Genomic DNA, 21,730 nt, shown 5'->3' with positions numbered 1-21,730 from the left:
AAGCTATTGTCTTAAAATGTATTTCAGGGAAGAATAGATTAAAGTTTTCTTCTAGTGAGCATTTTCTGCTCACTAACTCGTTTTAATGAAAGTCAAGGTCATTGATAATCTTTAATCTTACTGCTTATGCTTATAATTTTATATTGCATTATTGCTTTTTTTCATTGAGCTTAGAGAAATATTGGGACCTTCCTTGTTAGCTGGTGCATTCGTTTCTCACAGTTTTCCCTGTCTCCCTAATTCTCATATCTGTCACCGCTTATCCTTGCATTGCATTTGACTTTTTTTCTGAACATTTAAAAAAAAAAAAAAAGTTTCATGCCCTTGCTATAATCAGGTGCTAGTGATGAATGATTTCTGTGCCATGTCATTATGTATGTGGTCCTTTTTACCTGCTTGTGTGAAAGGCCATTTGGATATGAATAGAAACTTATAGAGAACAACTTTTATTTCTGTATAATTGTACTTTTTAATGTGCCTGCCTTTAGATTTACTTCATTTAATTTGCTTTTTGCTTTTTGTCATAAAAACAGCCTTAGCCATTGCGAAATATGTCTAGAGTACAGAAAAACCAAGCATCTTTCTAACAAAACATCACTTTGATGTCCATTCAAATGTCTTTTTGTACATTTAAAATTAATTTCCAGTAGCTGATCCCATTTGCCAAGTTTGATCCTAAATGCAAAGTACCACAAGTTTGCATTTGTGTATAATATTCTTTGTATAGCAGAGTTCACCAAGCTTGTGAACATCAGAGAGGGATATTATTGACTTTTGAGTTTAAATTTGTGATCTCCAAATTAAATAATGCATTTTTAAACTACTTTGGCTTAATTAATTTCTGAAGTTGGAATGCAGCTGGTGGTAAAGAACAGTGGTGCGTGTACCTGGTGACGTATTAGGACTGCATGGTGGAATGAATATGGGCCAAGTGTTAAATGTGTGTCTGGACTGAGAGAAGAATATTGTCATGTTTTCATCAAAAAGTGATTTAACTTTTTTTTTTTTCACTGACTTAAAATGAATGGAATACATTTTCTGTATGAGTATCTTAGAAACTACTTGTAGTTTCAAAAATGCCATTGCAGAGAATCTGCTTTCACAAGGAATTGGCTCACATGCTTTCTCTACGCAGCATAAGACTGTATAAAAATAAACAGAACATGCTATTTCTCAGTTGACACATGCCCACTTCTCCTTCATGTTTTGTATACTATCAACGGGCAGAACAGTGTATTCTGTTTTGCAAGAGGATAATTTTAACTAAGGATTTTTATATACTGGAAGTATGCTGTGTCATCTTTCACATGTCCATTGGACTTCTGCTGCAAATGGGCCTTTAGACAGTGATGGTACAAGACCACTTACAAGCTGTCAACCTGGTGGTGTCCTGTGGTTTTAAAGTTAGACAGATATTAGGGTCTCTATATCGTGGATTATAGAGAATATTCTCTACTCTGCTTGATGCAGTGATTTCCCCTTTTAAAGGATAGATTTAACTTAGAATACATTCAGTATTTATGGTCCTGCGTTTGAATATTAGTAGTATTATAGAGAGTTTGTCCCATTTTCTCAAGACAGCAGTTCTCTTTCTTTAGAAACATTTTGTATAGACAAAACTTTCTTACATATGCACAGTGGTGAAATCAAAATGATACAACTAATTTTACTTAGAGTTGATTTCTATCTTTTCTTTCCTGATCACATTATGTCTGCAATACCAGATTTATTTTCACAGTGAGTTGCAAATTTGTATTTACATTTTGCTGGAACATGAGCTGTTGTTTTATATGACTTTTTAAATTGTAAGCTGTTTACCAGAATAAATCTCACTGAAGAAATAAATATTCATTTTTCAGAGGCAGATTTCCTCAAAAAGATTTAGAGGCACTGTTCCCTGGGATGAGTGCTGATTTCACAAGTGAAAACTTCTCTGCTGCCTGGTACCTGATTGAGAATCATTCAACAACAAGGTTTGCTGCTATTATATAAATTATTGTTTTAATAATATCAAGTAGATTTGCATTTTCGTTGTAAAGTAGATGTGTCATTGGTGATTGACATTAAAGTAATAGGCCTGTAGTCTCTACTGCCTGTGGTATTTCTGTTTGGGTAGGGACTTGAATCAACAAAGCCAATTCTCTCAGTGTGGATAGGAGGAGAACTTCAGTTTTAACCAGAGTTAATTTGTGGCTTATTTTTTTTCTGTGCAAGATGGCAGTTGCGTTGCTTCAGGCTAAATCTCATTATGAGCCAAGAAGTCAAGAAGCACGGCCTTAAGTGGAAACTCCAGGTGTTAACTTAAGTCATGACTATGACTAGAGGGTCAGGATGAGGGCACTGAACAGATTAAGAGTAAAACTCTTATCAGTTAGCTTTCAGTCAACTCCTGTAGAAAATTCTACTGCATAAAGAAGATGGACAAGTGAGTAAATCTTTAGGGAAAGTCTTAAAATATTGATGATTCTTCATTGTTGTATCTATCTCATAATAATGTGTACTTACATGGATAGATTACATATGCATACTTTTGCATGTATGAGTTCTGAATTTTGTCTGATGGTGTTCAGATAATATGTGAAGGCATTTTTACCAGAGAGGGTGAGTTCTGCTTTCTGCTGGTTATTCTGATTAGTGTTTTGAAGGGAAACAACACTACAAATTTATTTAATATTTTCTCATAATCTAATGGTAGAAACAAATGTTTGCTGTTGTTGTTTTTTGAGGGGGAGGAGATTTTTTTTGCTTTAAGAGCTCAAAAATATATTCATTAATATGCCTGGGAAATAATTTGCTCTCAGAGCGATAAATAGTGGGGCCAAAACAACAACAAGGGACCATTATTAATGAAAACACACACAATGATAGCATCTTTTGAAATCAGGTAACTAAAAGAAGGATGATTCAAAATTAACTGTATTTATCACAACCTGGTAACTTCTTCAGTGACCATTAGGTTTTTAAAAAGTTTGGGAGACAAATTAAGAAAGAACAGACAACTTTTAATGTAACTATGTTTAAGAAGTTTGCCTGAATCTTGGCCCTTTTGGTGTTCATTCATGTGGGTACCATGGCACTGCCTGGAGAGATGTAGGACAGATCAGGAGTGATTACAAATTCTGGGTACAGTGGTGAAGAACATGGAAACCCAGGTATTTTCTTTTAATTATAGATGAAATTGAAAGGTTCAGGTAGTAATGGATGCATCCTGTAGGTTCACAGCTGGCTGTAGGACTGGTTTCAGAGGCAGCATGTTTTGCTTCGGTAGGCATGGATCTTTCTTTAAAGAATAAAAACTGTCAGTGAGAAATGGGATTCAATTGAAAAAGTGGGGTGGGAACATTTTTGCCAGTGGGCTTGCAACTTGGTGACAAGGACTTGCAGTTAGGTATATCAGGGTAACAACTTGCAGTCAGCTGAAGGTACAGAGTGCTATATGTATGTGTCTCCTTGGAGAAGATTTTAACATCCCTAGTATTTGCTGGAAGGGCAATGTTGCAGGATTCAAGCAGTCCAGGAAGCTTGTGGAGAGTTCTTGGAACCCTGGGTTAGGCAACAGCAGCACAGACAAGGATCTGGTGTTTGTAACATGCCATAAATACCAGTTGGCGGTCCCAGTACAAATCATCTTCTGGGGTGTATCGCCAAGGCAGGGTTATGTAAGATACGGGGATAATTATTCTGCTTGGCATTATTTTAGCTGCAGCTGAAGTGCTCTGCCCAGTTTTGGCCACTGCTGTAAGAAAGGTGGTAGCTGATCACAAAAATAAAAGTATATAAATGTCTGTGGGCATATAGCTTGAATGAATTTAGTGCTGGTAGAAAAGAAAGAATTAATACAGAATGCGTGTTCTGAAAGATGTATTGGCAGTTCAAGAGTAGATGTCAATTGTTCTTGGTTTGCTAGGAATAGAACAGCTGACTCAGTTTGCAGCAAGGGAGATCTAGGTTACATACAGATTAAAAATGATATTAGATTGCATAAGACCTGGAACCAAGTAACTTGGAAAGCTGCAGAATCACCGTCACTGGAGGCTGTTGAGATTTGCTTTGATGGGTGCCTGTCATAGGTGACTAAGGTACCTTTAAGGATGCCTTGGATCCAAAAAGTGGATTAAATGATTTTTTAGAATTGATTACATGACTCTTATTACCATAGAATGTGTACAAAAGCATAATGTGATGGTTATATCTCTAATATGACAAGGTGTCAGCAAAAATACTGATATTTTCCGGTCATCACTACTGTGAACTGATACATTAGCTTGTATGGCCCCTTTTTACCTTGTACTATGACAGTGGTTCAGTGCCTTAAAATCTGGTCTGATGTGAATGTGAAGCTTCCTGTTAAGAAATATTTTTAACATATTTTTTTCCAGTATCAATTTAAGTTCGTAATCTTTCTGGGCAAAGGAAAGTCTTTGAATATCAACAGCTTCAAGTCATGTTCCCCTTGTTCTAGTGGAATAAAAAGGTTCACATTGACTTAGAAAATTTAAATTTAAGTCTTAGTGTTGAAGGTCCAAAAGCCGTGAAAAACTGTCAACAGAAAGAATGACTCAAAGGGTAGGATGAAACTAATCATGCATTGAATCTAATCATAATTTTATTTTAAGAAGCAAAATTGTTTTTTTCCCACTTCAGAATGTCTAGTTTTAGATATATTCTATTCTGTTGCTGTTAATTGTTGAATTATCTTGCCCGTATGATTTGTGCCGTTGTTCCAGAAATACACAGCAATGGTTTAGTTCTCGTCCTCTGTGTAACCTCAGGTATTAGGAGTGCTAAATGTGTGGTGTGCTGATGTTTTGGTTAGCTTATGTATGTTTTTTCCTTGAAGGAAGTTCTTTTTTAAGCAATCAAAATAACATCTTTTTTTTTTCCCCTCCCTGGCAACAGCCTGACAAATAAAAATAAACTATTTAGACATACTATTAGATCATCAGATAACATGAAATAGTGCTTAAAAAGAGAACTGTGCAGATTTTTGTTACTTTGAAAATGCTGCTGGTAAGTACTTCTCGTATGCCCAAGTAGAGTAATCCAGCCGTTGGGTAATGTGGTTTCTGACCAGCAGATGGAAACAGGAAATAAAGTAAAATGTTGTGACATTATTGGTATGAAAAGTAAAATGCCTCTAAGTGCACCAGTGTTCTTGTCTCCCAGCAGGTGGTGATAGCCTTCTTGCTGCCTGATCCAAAGCTTGTTCTTGTTTTGTAATACATATCTTTTTCTACCACAGCTTAAAACAGACAAAAACTATCAGTGGAGTTGCTTTGTATCTTTATTTCTTTACTCCATTGTTTTTTCTCTATACTCAGAGGTATGGTGCACTTTTTCATCTGTCTCTTTTGTCTTAGGGAGATCACTTTGTCCTGCAGTTAGGAGAAAAGACTTTTTTAAGAATGAAAGTCATGCATTTGTATTTCTGAGCTTCTTTGTTGTGGTGTTTTTATGAGTCTCAGCAATGTAACTAATGAGATCATATTGCACCTGCTTGCAAGAAATAAAAAATTGAAATCAAATATAAACTGGTCTAGAAACATTAGGAAACCAAGACAAAAAGAAACATACTGTATAAATAACAATGATAAATTGGATATTAATATTCTACTTCAAAGCATCCTTCAAAAAAAAAAAAAGGAAGTGGACTACATATGAAAACACACTTTCATAAAGCAGAAATTCGTTCAGTTTTTCTTTATTTTTTGCATCAATATTCTGTTCAATTCTGAACTGCATTTGCAAACCAAAAATAAAAATGTTGAAGGACTTCAGAAACTGAAAGTGAAAAGGTTTGGGCTAAACTGCAGAGTTAAACATGTCATTATAAACATTACAGTAGTTGATCTAGTATACTAAGTGTAGTGATTTATTATTGCAGATTTAATATAAAAAAGCAGTTAGCTAAGAGCAATATTGCATATTTAGAAGAATTTCTTAACTAATTTGTACCATAGAGAAGTCTATTCCATCATAAGCAGTAGGAACTGCTTTTAGGATTGAAAATTTTTAAAAAGGCACAAAAATATACAGACTAACAGTAAATTGTCATTCTCAGGAAGTAAACTGGTTTAGCAATTACTCTTTTTAATAGTTTATGCAACAATAGCTGTCTTTATTTTCTAAGTAACTTGTTCTATTTATTCGTTAGGTGACCTTAGTTGTTTCTTGAATGTCATGGTGTTTTTTTGTTTTCAGTTTTGATCAGCTCAAAACAGCTGTTGTGAACTTGAAGAAACAAGCTAATAAGAAAAATGAGGGGAGTCTGGCTTATGTGAAAGGAGGTCTCAGCACATTTTTTGAAGCACAAGATGCTCTGTCAGGTAAATTGTACTTACTAAGCATGCTATAAGAGAGAAGATAGTATCTACATGTATAGTTGGATTTAATATTAAAAATACTGTTCTTTGCATTTTTTTCTGAAAGTGTATGAGTCTGAAATCTGTGTTATTTTGGTCACAAGCTGGGACTGACTAGTTTATTGTTGTGGTGTATTTGCAAATAATCGCACCAAAAGTATTTGACAGGAATTAGAGGCTTTTGTTGGAGCTGTATATCCCACAGATCCAGAAAAGTGGGGAATTATGGAACTAAATGTGATACTAAGATGATTTACAAACTATAGCAACATAAAAGTTTCTATTTCATGATGCCTTATCTCATAGTTAATTGTGATATTTACATACATATTCAATGCACTCAGATTTAGGAAATCAGCCTTTATATTCCGCTTACTGGAGGGGAAAATGCAGCTCTGTAGAGAGATTACATTAATTTTCTGTGCCATTTTATATATATACGTGTATATATATATATATGTAAATTTGTGTATTTACTTAATGCATAAAATGTGTGTGGACTAAGGATTGTGTTGGCTAAGAAATTGTCTGTGCAGGGCTTATCCCTAGGAGGTTTGACAGTTACTATTATGCTGTATGCATGTATACAGTACAACTGCTTTGTATTGCAGGATTACCACTTGTGATCCTGTGTTATGAGTACTGTGGAGTGAGTGAATTTGGATCTATCTACTCATAGCCTCAGCCAAGCTAGCACTTCTGTTGGTTTTGGGAGCCCTGCTTTGGAGAAGCGCTGGTTTTCCGTTGACCCCCTTAGAGGCCACTCACTAACCATCTGTTAGCCACTTTTGCCTCTCAGGGAGAAGGGAAATCATTATGAGGCATTCTCTAGCTAGCTCTTTTTAACCAAATTTTTATTAAATTCTAAGAATGCCCATTGGTAGTAGGCTAATTTTTGTAGTAGTCTTCAATATCCTGAAAATCTGAAATGCTATTTTATAAAAATAGTTCAAAAACATAAATAATCTTGAAAAAATATTGAAATGCGACCTTTTTTTTTTTTTTTTTTTTCAACCAAATCTGCTTAACATATAAAGCTTATAAATACTCTAAGGTTCAGAGTTCTGTTTCCCAACAGTTACTGCTATGGGAAAAAAAATCAGTGCTGGTGGGCATACGTGTTATCTTGTAAGATTATTTTTTGGACTAGCAAAGGCTTAGTAGGATTTACAGAAAGCTAATGCAAACCATGAGTGTTGTGACTTTTTAGAAAGAGCACGAATTAGTGGTTTTTTTTCTTGTCCCATTTTTAAAGTGTAGGCTTCTTGCCTCTGGAAACCGATTGCCTGAAAAATGGAGAGGCCAGAAAGGTAGCTGGAATATAAAAAACACTAATAAAATGGTAGGGAAAGCAATCTCTATTTCACTGAAAATGCTCTGTTCTGAATTTTAAAAATGGTGATAGATTTAATACTATTTTGCATCTCTTATCTGTAACAGTGTTTAATTTACCTAAAATTAGATTTCATCCATGCAGTCCTTCAGATGAATTATGCACTCAAAATGGGATGACTCGTGGTTCTTGGTGCCACTTTATGTCTGTAACCAAAATGGCTTGTTTTGTCTTTCTCATAGTGATCTCCCTGAAGTATTCAAAAGGAAGCAGACTTGTATCTTGTGTTGTTATAAACAGTGCATTAAAATAGTGCTAAGAGAATGACCTTGATGTTGTTGTAGAAGAAATTTAGAGACTTGAAGTCTTACTCCTTTACACATTCACAGTTATAACACTGGAGTTCAAGGAACTTTAAAATCAATGTAATATTTAGTTCTCAACTTCTGAGACCACATTCTTAATGAGGATGCATTACAGGTCACAGCTTCCTTCTATAGCATTTTAATATGCATTTCTCTTTTGAATTTTCCCATTAATTGCCCATGCAGAAAGGGTTTGGATTCTTTTCAGTCTAAAAAAATTATTTTTGAGGGATTCTAGCTGGAAAAAAATGCATATCTTTTGAGAGACTTGTACCTGTGATAGTTAAAAGCAACAGCTAAGTTGGATGAGGAGAGAGTTCCGGTGGCAGCAAAAAAAAAGGGTATCTTTGACACCATCCCCCAGCTCTCCTGCCAGATGTCAAGGCTTTTCTCGAAAGCATTTGGTCACTGCATTTTCCTCAAAGGAAGGGTGAAAAGAATTCAGCATAGAGCATTATTAGCATTGTTTTGAAGAAACAGCTCTGATACAAAATTAAAAAAAAAAGGCAATCAAAATTAATTCTAGGTACGCAATTAAGAAATTCAAGCTCTTCAACAGAACAAAATTAAAAATCCTATTATACTCTGGCTTGACAGCAGTTGTATGAGACGATATCATGCCATTTTCCTGCCTATACAATGGTGAATTTGTGTTTTATTTTCTCCTTTAGAAAAAAGATGCAACAAGAATTTGTATGCATGTAAACAAAACTACATCAAGAATAGTTTGTTTGAAAGCTGAAAGCTGGCTTCAGCACAAACTCTTAGGGACGCAGCCTTGGTTCTGTGAACTTTCATTGTTTGTTGCTGAGTATACGACTGTTACAGATGAAAAGTGACTGAAGGGAAAATCATTATTAATTATATCTATATCAGTCTTCCAGGGTAGTTTCAATGTCCTGAACTGCTTGGTCTGGGATTTTTGGGGGTGTGTGTTTTTTGTAATATTTTGGTTTTTTAATTCACTTCCTTTGGGAAGATACGCTAAAATCTCATGTGTTTTCTGAAGATACATTTCTGTTGGTGGGGAGAAACTTAGGCACTTGATTTTCCTCTCTAAATATCATAGAACACTTTTTCCAACCCCAATGATTATGCTTTATAGACTCTAGGTCAGCTCCATTTCTGTGTGGGATTTTGTCGTTGTATATCGGAGCCATCAGTGTATGGTTGTTTCTCCTAGTTCTCCTTGAATTGGTATCAGATGTTACTTTTTGTAGGAAGATCACTTTTAAAAGTGTAGCACTTGCTCTACCAAGTGTTTCATATTCATCTATTTGCACATCTTTTTTACATTTATACACGCTTTTGTAACTCATACACTGTTAACAATGTTTACTGCAAATATATGAAATTAATCAAGGAAATTGCTCCCTTTTTGAGCAATTGATCAGTGAATCGCTCACTTTTAGTGTAGCTTTTTTCAGTAGCAGGGATCAGTGAGATCGGTCTGATTTTAAGTGTGCCATCAGACTGCATTACCCGTTTACATTACTTTTAATATTTTCACAAGCATGCAACAAAAACCATAAAACTTTATGCCAAGATGTTTACTATACCATGCAAGTTGAAAGCGTTTACTAAGAAAATAAGAGGTCAAATAGGTCAGAACCCTTGGTCTAATTTCTTGGAAAACAGAATTGTCTTATCAGATCTACACGTCTCGTTGTCTGTTAGCTTGGCTAACAGTTTGACAGTGACTTTGTCGCAGAGGAGATGTTCAACAGGAAGTTTATTTCGTCAGCCAAAGGGAGCCATAAACTGAGCTGAGGGGAACTGGGCTTACCTCAACTTGATCCATTTGTCAGCATCAGGGAGTTCAGCTGATTTATCTCCTGTAAGTCTAACCGCAACCTAGAAAGCAGCATTCCTCAAGGGGCTACTATTTATATGCTTGGAGAGATGTAATATTTTATTGTCATGAGTAAATCACGTACAACACAGAAGTCTCTGGAAAGCTAGAAAATTAATTTACTTTGAATATACTTTTTCAGAAGTGCTCTTTAGAAACCCTGGGCTCCACAGTTTCTTCTCATTTAAGTGACAGGAGGAAATTAGGGAAACGGCCACTTCAGTTGCTCAATTATTCAAAAACATGCAAGTATGACACCCATATTGGCAAGCAAGGACGTCGTTGTGTTTTCTTTGAAACATAGATTTATTGAACAAATTTGAGGTTTAGTTTTGATGCTCTAGTTTGTCATGGCAACAGTTCTGGTGCAATTACAACTACAAAAATTTTATGTGATCTTCAGAAAAAAAAAAATCTATAGAGACAAAACACTGCTGGCTACCACAGCTCTATTACTTTTTTCCCCTTTCCTCTCCTGTTCAGATACTTCGCCTGTGGGAAAGACTGTTTGATGGGATACTTGGACCATGAGTGTCCTTTTGTCTAATATCTTACCTAATACATAAGCTAGGGTAATGCTTACCTGTCTGAAATGATCCTGTATATCTGGTCAGTGCCTCTTGGTTTCTTCCTATAGAAATATTTTTGCATTTCACTGTTTACGGCCCATTTGAGGATGAGAATGTCAGTGATGCAGGATCTGATTCAGTGTGAATAAGCGTATTCCGTTGGCTTTATGTCTGTTTAATTCAACTCTTCTGAAACTAAAACAAAAGAAACCACTATATCTATATTCAATTCTGAGTCAGACTGGGAATTTGGGAAACTAAAAACTGTTGTTTATCTGCCATATACGTATCTCTTTGATTCCGTTTTTTAAAGTGTTCTTCAAAAGCAGGTTTTGATCAAACTTCACATTTTTTGAGCTCCGGGGTACTGGAAGGAATGAGGAGTTATGTCATGTGTGAATTTAAAGAGAGTACCTACAGCCAATTTTTCATAAGCGATTTTGTTGGCAAATTAATTAGACTGACTGACTAATGTTGAAGTGTTTTTTACATCACTACTTCTTATCTCAGTTCACTCTTCTATTTTGTCCAACTAAATGCTAGTCTACAACTGGTTTATTGAGTGTTACGGCATCAGACAGTTGCACCAGATTTTGCTGTTGTCATGTTCCTGTTTTGTAGCATCTAATTCACGTTTTATTGCATATTGCATTTTTGAACTACTTCAGTCTCATATACATTTTCCCAAATGGCGTGATTTTTTTTAGACGCATGCATTTGATTAAACCAAATTCAAACACATGATGAGTACCTGAGTCCTATGCAGCTGACTTGTTATAGCTAGAATAGGTCTGCGTTGAGTGCTTTTGGTGTGGCAGATGTCTATTAATGTTATTTTTGTCCTCCTGCTTTCAGCAGTAAAATGTAGTCTTCAGAAGGTAAGAACAGTGTAACGTTATGGCTACTAATTTTAAATATAGAGGTTCATAGAGGTCAAGAAAGAACAGGGCTATGGAAGCAAGCTGCCCGGAATAAACAAGGCTACTGCATTTATCTGGCATGTATCTGACAGCATGTCAGCCACTTCAAAGTTACAGTTTACATGCACGCTTGTGCCTCACAGTAGGTGTAGCTTATTAAAGAATTAAGATCATGCCTCTTAGTAACCATGAAGCAGTAGCTGATGTGCTTTTAAGTTCACTGTGTGGCTTTCCCAGGGATGCTCATTGCTGGAGGTTTAGGGTATCCTTGTGCTACATTATACATATGCTGAATAAGGGCAAAATGTGAGGCAATGACAGAGCAATTGCTTCTTATTGCTTTTTGGGCCTTCACATGTAGGCTCAGTGGGGAAATGAAGAATTGTTTCTGATTTAAGTTTCTTTGTTGAAAACTTGTGTTCTGGTATCGTAATGCTAGAAATAATAAGAACAGGAGCTTGCAATGTGCAATATAAGCTGAGATGGAGATGACCTGATAAAGGATTGCAGGTAAAATATGTAAATTGTGATAAGTAGTTTAGTCTCAGGTGGATGCTGCCTCTCTATACAAAGACAACAATCAATTTCTGTAGCAGACCAATTATTATTTTAATGCAATTTTGCTTAAAAAAGCAAAATTTACTGACCATGTTTGAAAAAAGACTCGAACTTCCCCTTCATACAGCTTCTAGCATAGTGTTTTCTAGGGATTTTTTTTTTAGTGTCTCAAGAAAGAAGTGGTCTTATTTGCCTACAGGAAAGCTGGGGAGGGACTCCTTGTCAGGGAGTGTAGGGATAGGACAAGGGGGAATGGCTTTAAACTAAAAGAGGGTAGGTTTAGATTAAATATAAGGAAGAAACTCTTTACTATGAGGGCGGTGAGGCCCTGGCACAGGCTGCCCAGAGAAGCTGTGGATGCCCCATCCCTGGAGGTGCTCAAAGCCAGGCTGGATGGGGCTTTGAGCAACCTGGTCTGGTGGGGGGTGTCCATCCCCATGGCAGGGGGATGGAACCAGGTGGTCTTTAAGGTCCCTTCCAACCCAAACCATTTTGTGATTCTGAGAAAAAACGAGAAACAGCAGGGATTATAATGATGGCTTTTAGCTACTGTCTGGCTATCGTGTTCTATTAAATTGTTTTTTTCAGGTAAATGAATTTATTTGTTTTTGCATTTGAAAAATACAAGGAATCAAAAAGAAAGATTAGTTTTGCACTGCAGTTTTCAAGTAGTAAACATTGCAGTTGGTAAAAAGTGTGCAAAAATGACCTATGATTAAAATTGGCCAGACCTACAGGCCATCTAAACAGCTTAATTTCATCTTGCATCATTCCATTCTGATTCCAGTATAGATTTAGCTTACGTGCAACATTTAAAAGCTGCTTTTATTTCTACCATTAGTTTTCACAGATGCAGGAGGGTTAACACTGTGTCAGTAAAAAGAGAAATAGCATTTTCCATGCTCTGAGATTCTCAAGTATCCTGGCATGGGCCTGGGTCCAGTCCTGGAATTTTAGTAAATCTATAAGAAGAGCAGTAAACCATGTTTTCATATCTGTTTCTGAGATAGTTCTCTGGAAATGTCACACTTGCTTAACTTTGCTCTCACATAGGTTATATTTATCAGGCCTCACAATGTTGTTAGACTGTGATGTTTGGTCTCCTGTTTGCATAAAAATTCTCCTTCTAGCACTGTGCCTTAGGGTTTTTTTCTATCTTAAGTGTGGCCATTTTCTTTGTGTTTTTTTTTGCCACCGTGTTGAGTAAATAAACTTGAAAAAGTAAATGCTAGAGAAACAAAACACAAAAAAGCAATTAAAGAGAATACTACGTTTACTTCAATATTTTGTGATTTTGTCTTGGCTTAGCAATGTTTATCAAAATAAAGCCAAGTTTGCCTTGCAGTTCACAAAATTATCCGGAAATCTCTGGAAAAAAAAATTATTCATAGCAGTACAGACTACTGGCCGTAGTAACAAACTTTATTTTGGGGAGGTTTACATATTGTGATGTTTTATCAACACTGTTCATGATATGCTGTTTTTATGTATTGCCTTATGCATTATATACAGCTATGCACTCCTGTTGAATCCATTCAGATGAGTTTTTACCCTGTGTAGGGGTGCTGTCCTTATCAATAGTAACCTTATGTTTAGTTCAAATTACAGAAAATCCTTAAAACTTTTTTTTAAAAAAAGAAACTAAAGACATTTTTATTCAGGCACTGGCATGAATCTTGGAAGCATGTTAACATGTCCTCCATCCCTCCATTACTTTTCTTTGGTGGCAAGTTGTTTATAGTTAGCACATGAAATCAAATCTTCAGAGGTATTTTGCGCTGTCAGTCTTTCCTTTCTGTCAATTTGTCACTTTTTTTTTTTCTTTTACATCTGACAAAAGTTTTGATATGTTTTGGGTACTTCTTCTATAACTGTGTTTTTGTGCTAATGGATTAGATTTCCAGATATACTAGATGAAAGTCCAGCCTTCTGTTCATCAGAAAATGGTAGAAAAGTTGGACATATTTATATAACTCAGCTTTGAGCTGAGTTAAGCTGAGGAAGTTTTGAAAATAAGCACCACCCTTGGTGCTTATCTCAAAATATGTTTAAAAAATATCTAATGAGTAAATCAAGAATGAAATTTGCAAGTCAAACCTACATAACCTTTGAAGTGTGGTTTAATTCATTACAGATATATGATTGCCAAGTAGAAAGCCTTATCCTTCTTTGGATTAAATAAAGTTGTTTTCAACACAAGCAGCAATAAATTAATTGCAGTTTATTTTAATACAGGGCCTATATTATGGTTTATTTGCCAGACTGAACTTTGCATATGTTTTGACAAAAATAACCAATTCTGCAGCATTCAGTCACAATTTTAAATCTGTGAGTTCTAAACCTCAGCTCTTCACTGTTATAAGTTATTTTATCACTGCAGCTATGAAACCTGCAAGCCTTTAAATATTCCAACTTAGCCGGGTAACCTGAGCACTTACTGGCAAAGAAAATACAAAATTCAATTAATTTTCTGACCCTAGTTAAAGCATCTGGACCAAATCCTTTCCTAATTTTTGCTGTTCCTCACAGTAAAGCTTATTAATAAAGGTAAACAGTCTGTCCTAGGTTTCCTACTTTTATGGTTCATGTCAGGTAAGCCAAGAGTGAGTAACAATTCAAGACAAAAAGTCCTGTCCATCCCTCTTTTCTTCAGGCCTTCAAAGGGAACCCTTCTTACTGTTTACTTGTCACTGGCTGCATTATGAAGTTGAAGTGGCTACTGTGGGAGCCACTTGTCAGCCATGTCCACCTTCCTCTTTGCTGGTATGGCAATGGTGCAGCTGTGGCAAGGTTTAGGCAAGCTTGCTAATCAATAAAGAAAATTTTCTTCTATACAGAGTTAGTTTTCCACCAAATCAGCTCACTGCTCCTGCCTTGGAGCTGTTTGACTGACAGATCCAGCAAAAGGAAGCATGTGGGTGCAAGTGATGAAGAGAAAGGAGACCGTCCCAGAAAGCAGCAGCCCAGCATCACGTGGATTTGGTAGTCTAAGAAAAATTAATAATTTGATTACCTCTGTATTTCTTCCAATCAGATTTGGTCTACAGATATTTTTTTTGACTGCATATAGTTTTGCTTGACTGAAAATCAAACTCAGAAACATTTTATCTGGTCCCCATGGAAGGAACATGCACTTAACTTTTTAAAAGTTAGTTGATGCAAGCAAAGTAAGCCTAGGCATTCTGATAAAGCGTTTCTCATGATGGTCCTTACTCTGAAGACTTAAAACTTTTTTTTTTTTTCATAATTCCACTTTGGCATATGCATATGAATGGGCTTATTGCTAAATCTGAATGCAGTGTGTAAAAATAGCTTCAGTACATGAAGAAAGTAGTAGCACATTAAATATATAAAAAGAAACAGAGCAACTCCCCTTGTGTGTACACAATTTACATAGGTCTACACATTCTTCAATATGTTCTAACATACCTTATTTAAGACAGTGGTCCAAAACTCTCATTTTACCTGTTACGTATGTTTAATATGCCCTTGTCTGTACTCCACAGTGCTTTCAACCTCTCTGGAACTTAATACCCTGTGGGTTTTTTTGTTTGTTTGTTTATGGGTTTTGTTGTTTCCTTTGTTTTTCCCCATTGGCGTATTTTTTTGCTGTCTGAACACACCTATGAATTGCCTCAATGTGACCGTTTTTCCTCTGCTTACAACACCAATATTTTGGAACTAAGAATCTCAAATACTTTAGGTCTAACCGCTAGCTTTAAATGTGGGAAATGTTACGTTCATTTTAAAAAGAAGAGAAGGGAATAGTGTTGCACTTATATTCTCTTATCTAAAGGAGATGTGAAAGACGACTGCTGTGGGGAAGATGCATTTTAAAAATTTCATTTTCATAAATATGTTTCATAGAGTGATTTCAAAATATTTAAACTCAGTCATTACACTTTGATACAGTTCCAGTAGTACTTGCAATACTTGGCTTTAAATTATCTGCTAATGTTGTGGTTGCTGTTCTGATGAACTTACTTTTCAGTAGTAATGTCATTGGCTACCCGTGACCAGAACTGATGTATATAAATGGAATAATATCATTATAACCTTTAATGTTTTTGTTATAAAATTGTAGAGATATTCTTACAGCTAAGTGGTGTCTATGTCGTATATAAAATATGTGCTACTGTTAATACACAATCTTCAAGATAGAATTCTGTTCCTTAAAATATGCAAGAATCTGTCAGTTCACTTTATTCAGGTGTTGATTGTCTTAAGATATATGGCATCGTAACTTAAATTTTCATTTCCTCTCTAAATTTGAACAACCAAAATTGAGAGGTGCTATTGCATTTTCATGAAAGCAAAGCTTACTGCAATTCTTTGTAGGATCCATTTGAAGAGTCAGATTTAAATGTCTGAGATAAATGCAATTTTCACTTTTTTTTTTTTTCCATCTTCTTCCCCTTTTAAAATGAAACTTCTTCCATTGAACAAGTCTAGAGACTCATACAGAGCTAACCTGTTTCAGAATAGCTACCCTCTCTCACTGCTTACAGTAGGACCGAAGGCACAGGGTTGCCTTACTGAGGGTAGTTACGTAGGTGCTGTCTTGGTCTGCGTCTGCAAAGCACCGGCAAGTAGGGATGGAGTTGTGGAGGAAAACAGTTGATGTGCACATTATATGCAGTTAGGCAGTTTGGGTTTGTATTTCAGACAAACTTGAGGTCACCCTTTGGATTGAATTCCAGGTATCTGCTGGAGCACATTAGGCATAGAGTGCATGTTCTAGATGGGTTTCATCTTCAAAGAATCCACTTGAGGGACCCTGGCATGGAAACCGAAGCAAGATAGGTTGGAACAATTGGGAGTTTGTTTTCAAAATTGCCTTTATGTTCTGTACTAAAATATATCATAATTCTCTTAAAACAGCGAGCAGCATCACCATTTTCAAGACTTGCTTTGCTTCAGTTCACTCTACTGAGAACTAGCAGGAAGCAGTAGGAGGTTTTTTAGAAGCCTTAGTTTTATCTAAACCAATAGGAACTGATGGCTGTTTGATAGAGGTGATTTTACATAGTTTAACAGATTACAGTTTTTAAAGGGAAATTATATTTTTAAGCAATTGTTTTATATACGCTGTATGAATGTATACATATATGAATACTAACTTTAAAAAAGAGAAAAACAGTAGTCTTTGCTGGCTGTACTGAACAGAGGTAGAGGAAAGGAAGGCTGTGTAAGAGAGGGGAAGTAGAAGAAAGCAGTATCTACAGTCCATTCACTGCCTGTATTTCCAGAGTGCCATAGTGTAGTCAGAGCATGGTGGTAAATATGTCTCTTCCTCTAAAAGGAAGTATAATAAAACAACAAGCTGGTGTTGATACTGCATACCTCCACATCTGTTAGTAACACCACATGGAAACAGCGATGAAGATGTTTTAGGGCAAGTGGAAAAATAGCTTCTTCAAAAAATAAAATGAGCCCATCTCATTCTCCATTTTCCTGTGCTTTTGAGCAAAAACATTACAACGCTTTTGTATAATAATTAATGCACTATGTTGCTACAAGGTACATTTAAATGGTGTGTTTTGAGAGTGCATTTTTGTAGACAAAAACAATGGATAGGGTGGGGTCCTAGCACTTGATGTCAGGGTCGCTCAGATTCCTCGTGACTCTTTTTCTACCCTTTAATTATTGGCAATCCCATTTCAGTGAGATAAGTGTAAAAGTTTTGACATGCAAACCAAAACCATTTTGTGCTTAAGTGATGCTTACTTTTCAAAATACTGAACAATTAATAATTTTATTACAACATAGCTAGTTGCAAGTATTTTCCCCACATTTTTGTTTGTTTTGGTTTTGTTTTTCTTGAGCATTAATGTCTTGTTCAAGAACATACAGGAAGTCTGTGTTAAAGAAATGGTTAAAATTCTGCAGTGCCTGGCTCTAAGCCCTGTCCTCCACTAGACTCTGCTGCCATGAAGCATGTTTGTATTTTTTAATGTCTAACAAGAAAAATAACACTTTATATTAAATTTTAAAAATGTTTAAAAGTGTCACTTTGATGTAACGTATTCCCACCTATTAAAATGTTCTACATTTTAACTAGACACTTTATTCCAGCAATCCATCAAAAACTGGAAGCGGATGGAACGGAAAAAGTAGAAGGATCCATGACGCAAAAACTGGAGAATGTACTGAACAGTAAGTTTTGTCCTTCCAGCAGCAACTATTTATGGACCTTGGGCTTTCTAGCAAGCTTTAACTTATTCCTTGGAAGATGGTAGAAAGTAGAAAACAGCACAGACTCTCTCGCCATTTCCTGTTTGATGGCAACGATTTTAGGATGCGATAGTACGCTTCTTGAAGAAGTAGCAGCTTTTGTCATGACCATCAGCGGTGTTTGTGACAACAAAGAGAATAAGTATCAAAATAAAGAATGTCTATAACATTAAGTTAATTTTGGTGATATCTCAATTTTGAGCATACAAAGAAAACAGGAGTTGCGATGGAGATATACAAGAACGAGCAAAGCTAAGTACCAGGATTGTAAGATGTTTTGAGGGCTAAAAATACAAACTGTTTGCAGTAATAAGGTTACTAACAGAATCTTTCTCACTTGATGTGTTATCACTTGAACTACTTAAAATGAGCATTATTTTTAGTAACTTTGAAAAGCTCTTGGTACTTTCTTTTCTCTGTTTCTCTATTAGCTGTACGATTGCATTGAGAGAGGTGGCTTGAATTCACTGCAGTTTGGTATGCGTTTCAGCAGATCAAAAAGTTACTTTTTTAATTCTGGGACTTCTGCCAAGATAATTTTACTTTGTTTCATTGTGATTTTTTTCACAGAGGAAGGGATGTTTCCCTTAGTGCTGTATCAATAAGCAGGAATGACATGCAGATAGCTGACTCAGTGCTGGAAAGTCTGAGCGTGTTTTATGAAATCAAGAAAGTGACATGGAAGTTCACTGTTTTTGTTCTCTTGTATGAAGAAAGCAGTGACTGTATGTGTGCTTTTGTGTGGAGCACAAATAAAGCAGTTTTTTTCTTTTCTGCACAATTTTGGCTTTTTTTCTGTAGAGATATGTTCATGCTCAAAATAAAGATGTGGTTTGAACATAATTATTGCCCTATCTTGTTGACTGGAATGAAAAAAAAAAGCCCTCATGTGCGCGCAGAGACATGCTAAAAACAAGACAATGTGTGCGTGCAAAATATAGTGTGCAGTCTGAATGGCTTGTGTGCCAAATATCTGATACGTATAGGGTAGGAGAAAAAAAACATTTGCTGAAATTGCCAATGCTATTCCAAGTGTTCTGTGTTTATGACATGTCGCACACTTAGCACAGATCCTGTAGACAGCACTTTCCCTTTGACAAAATTGTGTGACAGATTTTAACATAAAAAGCATAAGCCATCAAATTTTGAGGTTCATAATATTTTCTTCCATGCATTAATACGAGACAAACCCAACTATAGTATATAAGCATTTTTTCGCTTGCTAAGTGGCAGCTGAAATCTGTATGCAGATAATGCAGACATTATTTTTCAAACTGGATCTGTAGAGGAACTTGTGCCAGCCACTTCAGAGTGTATTAAGTTTGGCTCTGCTGTGAAAAGAATTGGCTGCTTTTCCTCCTGATACTTTGCAAGTCATGATGGGTGGGAGGCAGGGGGGTAGGAATACAAGGATTTAAAAAGAGTAAATAATATTATGCAAAGTAGTTTAGGATCAAAGGTTTGTTTCTTGTCTGACCATTCAAAAGTGTCCTTAGTTACTACTCTGCAAAGAATAGGCTTTTAAGTACTTCCGTAATCCGTGAGTTACAGGGTCTGCCTTCAAAAATGACTTCAAATATTCATTTGGATTTTACATTTTATAGACTGTGGCTGCATATCTTGAGAGATAATTGATGTGAGCTTGATGCAGACACCTGAGACAAACAGTGTTTTCTACAGCAGATGAACATATTAAGAGAGTGTGAGAAATTATTGCATTGAAATGTCATAGGATAGTAGAAGTAGAATCTGTTGTTATAGGTGGAATCGTAAGCATTCAGAGTTTTTAATAGATTAAGTTTAATTGTTAAATAAGCTATTAAATATATGTTTATAAAGGCATATGATTTGCTGAAATGAATTTCACAAAAAATTGCTTCTTACAGGAGGCCAATCAAATTCTATTTTGTGGTGTTTTTGTCAGGCTCTATGAAAGGCAACTGTTGAATTACTAGAGCTTTTTTTTTTTTAAGTAAAAAAATTTTGCACACTGTAGATGAATCATCTACTTTTAACTATTTTTAATCCATTGTCAGGCTATATAGGACCTGAATCTTTATCCATGAATTTTATTATTTCGGTTTAGATTATTCATTACTAATCAAGAGAGAGATTAATAACGTAGAAGGGATTTGGGGAGGCAAGAGAAAGGAAGAAATTTTACAATGTTTTTTAAGTCTAAAAAGAAAAACCTGTTCTGAACAAAGTATTGAATGTGATCAAGGAACTTCAGTCATTTGACATATTTAATTTTCTAAGCAAAACAGAAAATGTATCCATAGAAAAATGTAAAATAATTTACTTAATTTGAGGACTTTACAGTGAATTATAAAAAGATGTAGTTTTATACTAAAACCTATCTTTGTGCGATTCCTGCAGTTGCCAATTACCTTTTAAAAACATTTGCATTGAATTAAAAAAAAATGCTGTGTGAATATAACTTTACTTCCCAAATATAGTATGTTCTTTCTTGGCTGTTAACAGAATGGACCAGAAATATATGAATTCAAACAAAATAAACTAATTTACTCAAAGAATTTACAACACTAGCATTTATTATAACCTCAAGAGGAAAGAAAATCAAACTTTATCAGTGATCTGTATTTAAATGTCCAGCTAGCTGCTTTCATTGTGTATTTCTCCTTAATGGATTAAAGTATTTTACGCTAAATAGTATGTAGTACAAATAGCTATCCTGACAAAACATTTTTTTACATCAGGGCTTCAAAAATTCAGCAAAGTTTAAACATTATTTAGATATAACAATTATTTTACAAAGACTACTTTTAACATGAGCAGGCCACCCACAGTGTTGACTAGAGAAAATGGCATGCAAGCCACCCAGCGAGACTGATGTAATTTTTTTCATCTTTGCTTAAAGTATAGTCACTAGACCAGATAATGTAGAAACTCCTACACGCAACGATCAAAAAGGCTAAAACAGTTCCACTATTTTGACTTTTTTTTTTTTGGTTAATTAAAAATAAGTCACGAGTTGAAAAATGCAAATATTCACATGAAAATATAAATGGAATTCTGTTATTCTCTCAGGAAAATATGAAGAAACTTTAGTAAAAATAGAATGCTATTTTTACTCTGAGTAGGAAGGATTCTAAGGATTTCTATATTCACAGTTATTAGACAAATGTAATTGCATAAAATTGTTAACCAAGACTTGATCCTGTATGGAATGAAGCCAGAGTTTTAATGCAATATGAAGACAATTCATATTCATTATGTTACAATGACCAGCTAGTTAGATTTTCAGTCATGCCACTGTCTATGATTTACTCATCAGTAGTTTTAAAAGTGACTCATTTAAATACCAGACATTATTAATCATATTTAAGACAGAATTTGAAAATGTAAGAAAAGTTGTTTGCAAAATTCATTGATAGCTCTTGAAGCTGTGACATTAATTAACATAATGAAATTATGCTTTTCTAAAAGAGAAAACCTTCTATGACTTTTTCTATATCCTGAGATGCATAATTTGGTTGTAAAATATAGATTTGGAGCCAAAGCAAACTATAAAAT

The 21,730-nt window shown here is 35.3% G+C and overlaps 1 protein-coding gene across 6 annotated transcripts in view; it reads left to right on the top strand.

Annotated features, from left to right (window-relative positions):
- Nucleotides 1-21,730, top strand: part of EXOC2 (exocyst complex component 2) — a 131,965-nt gene that overhangs the window by 27,500 nt on the left and 82,735 nt on the right. For all 6 annotated transcript variants that reach the window (XM_083826808.1, XM_083826806.1, XM_083826807.1 and 3 more), the window contains 3 exons: nt 1,860-1,973; nt 6,202-6,326; nt 18,035-18,115. In XM_083826808.1, coding sequence (XP_083682934.1) covers nt 1,860-1,973; nt 6,202-6,326; nt 18,035-18,115 — 320 coding nt within the window. The remainder of the gene's footprint in view (nt 1-1,859; nt 1,974-6,201; nt 6,327-18,034; nt 18,116-21,730) is intronic.

The sequence above is a fragment of the Anser anser genome (assembly GCF_964211835.1).
Source record: "Anser anser genome assembly, chromosome: 2".
NCBI classification, from domain to species: domain Eukaryota; kingdom Metazoa; phylum Chordata; class Aves; order Anseriformes; family Anatidae; genus Anser; species Anser anser.
This window is presented reverse-complemented; position numbering and strand designations above follow the sequence as displayed.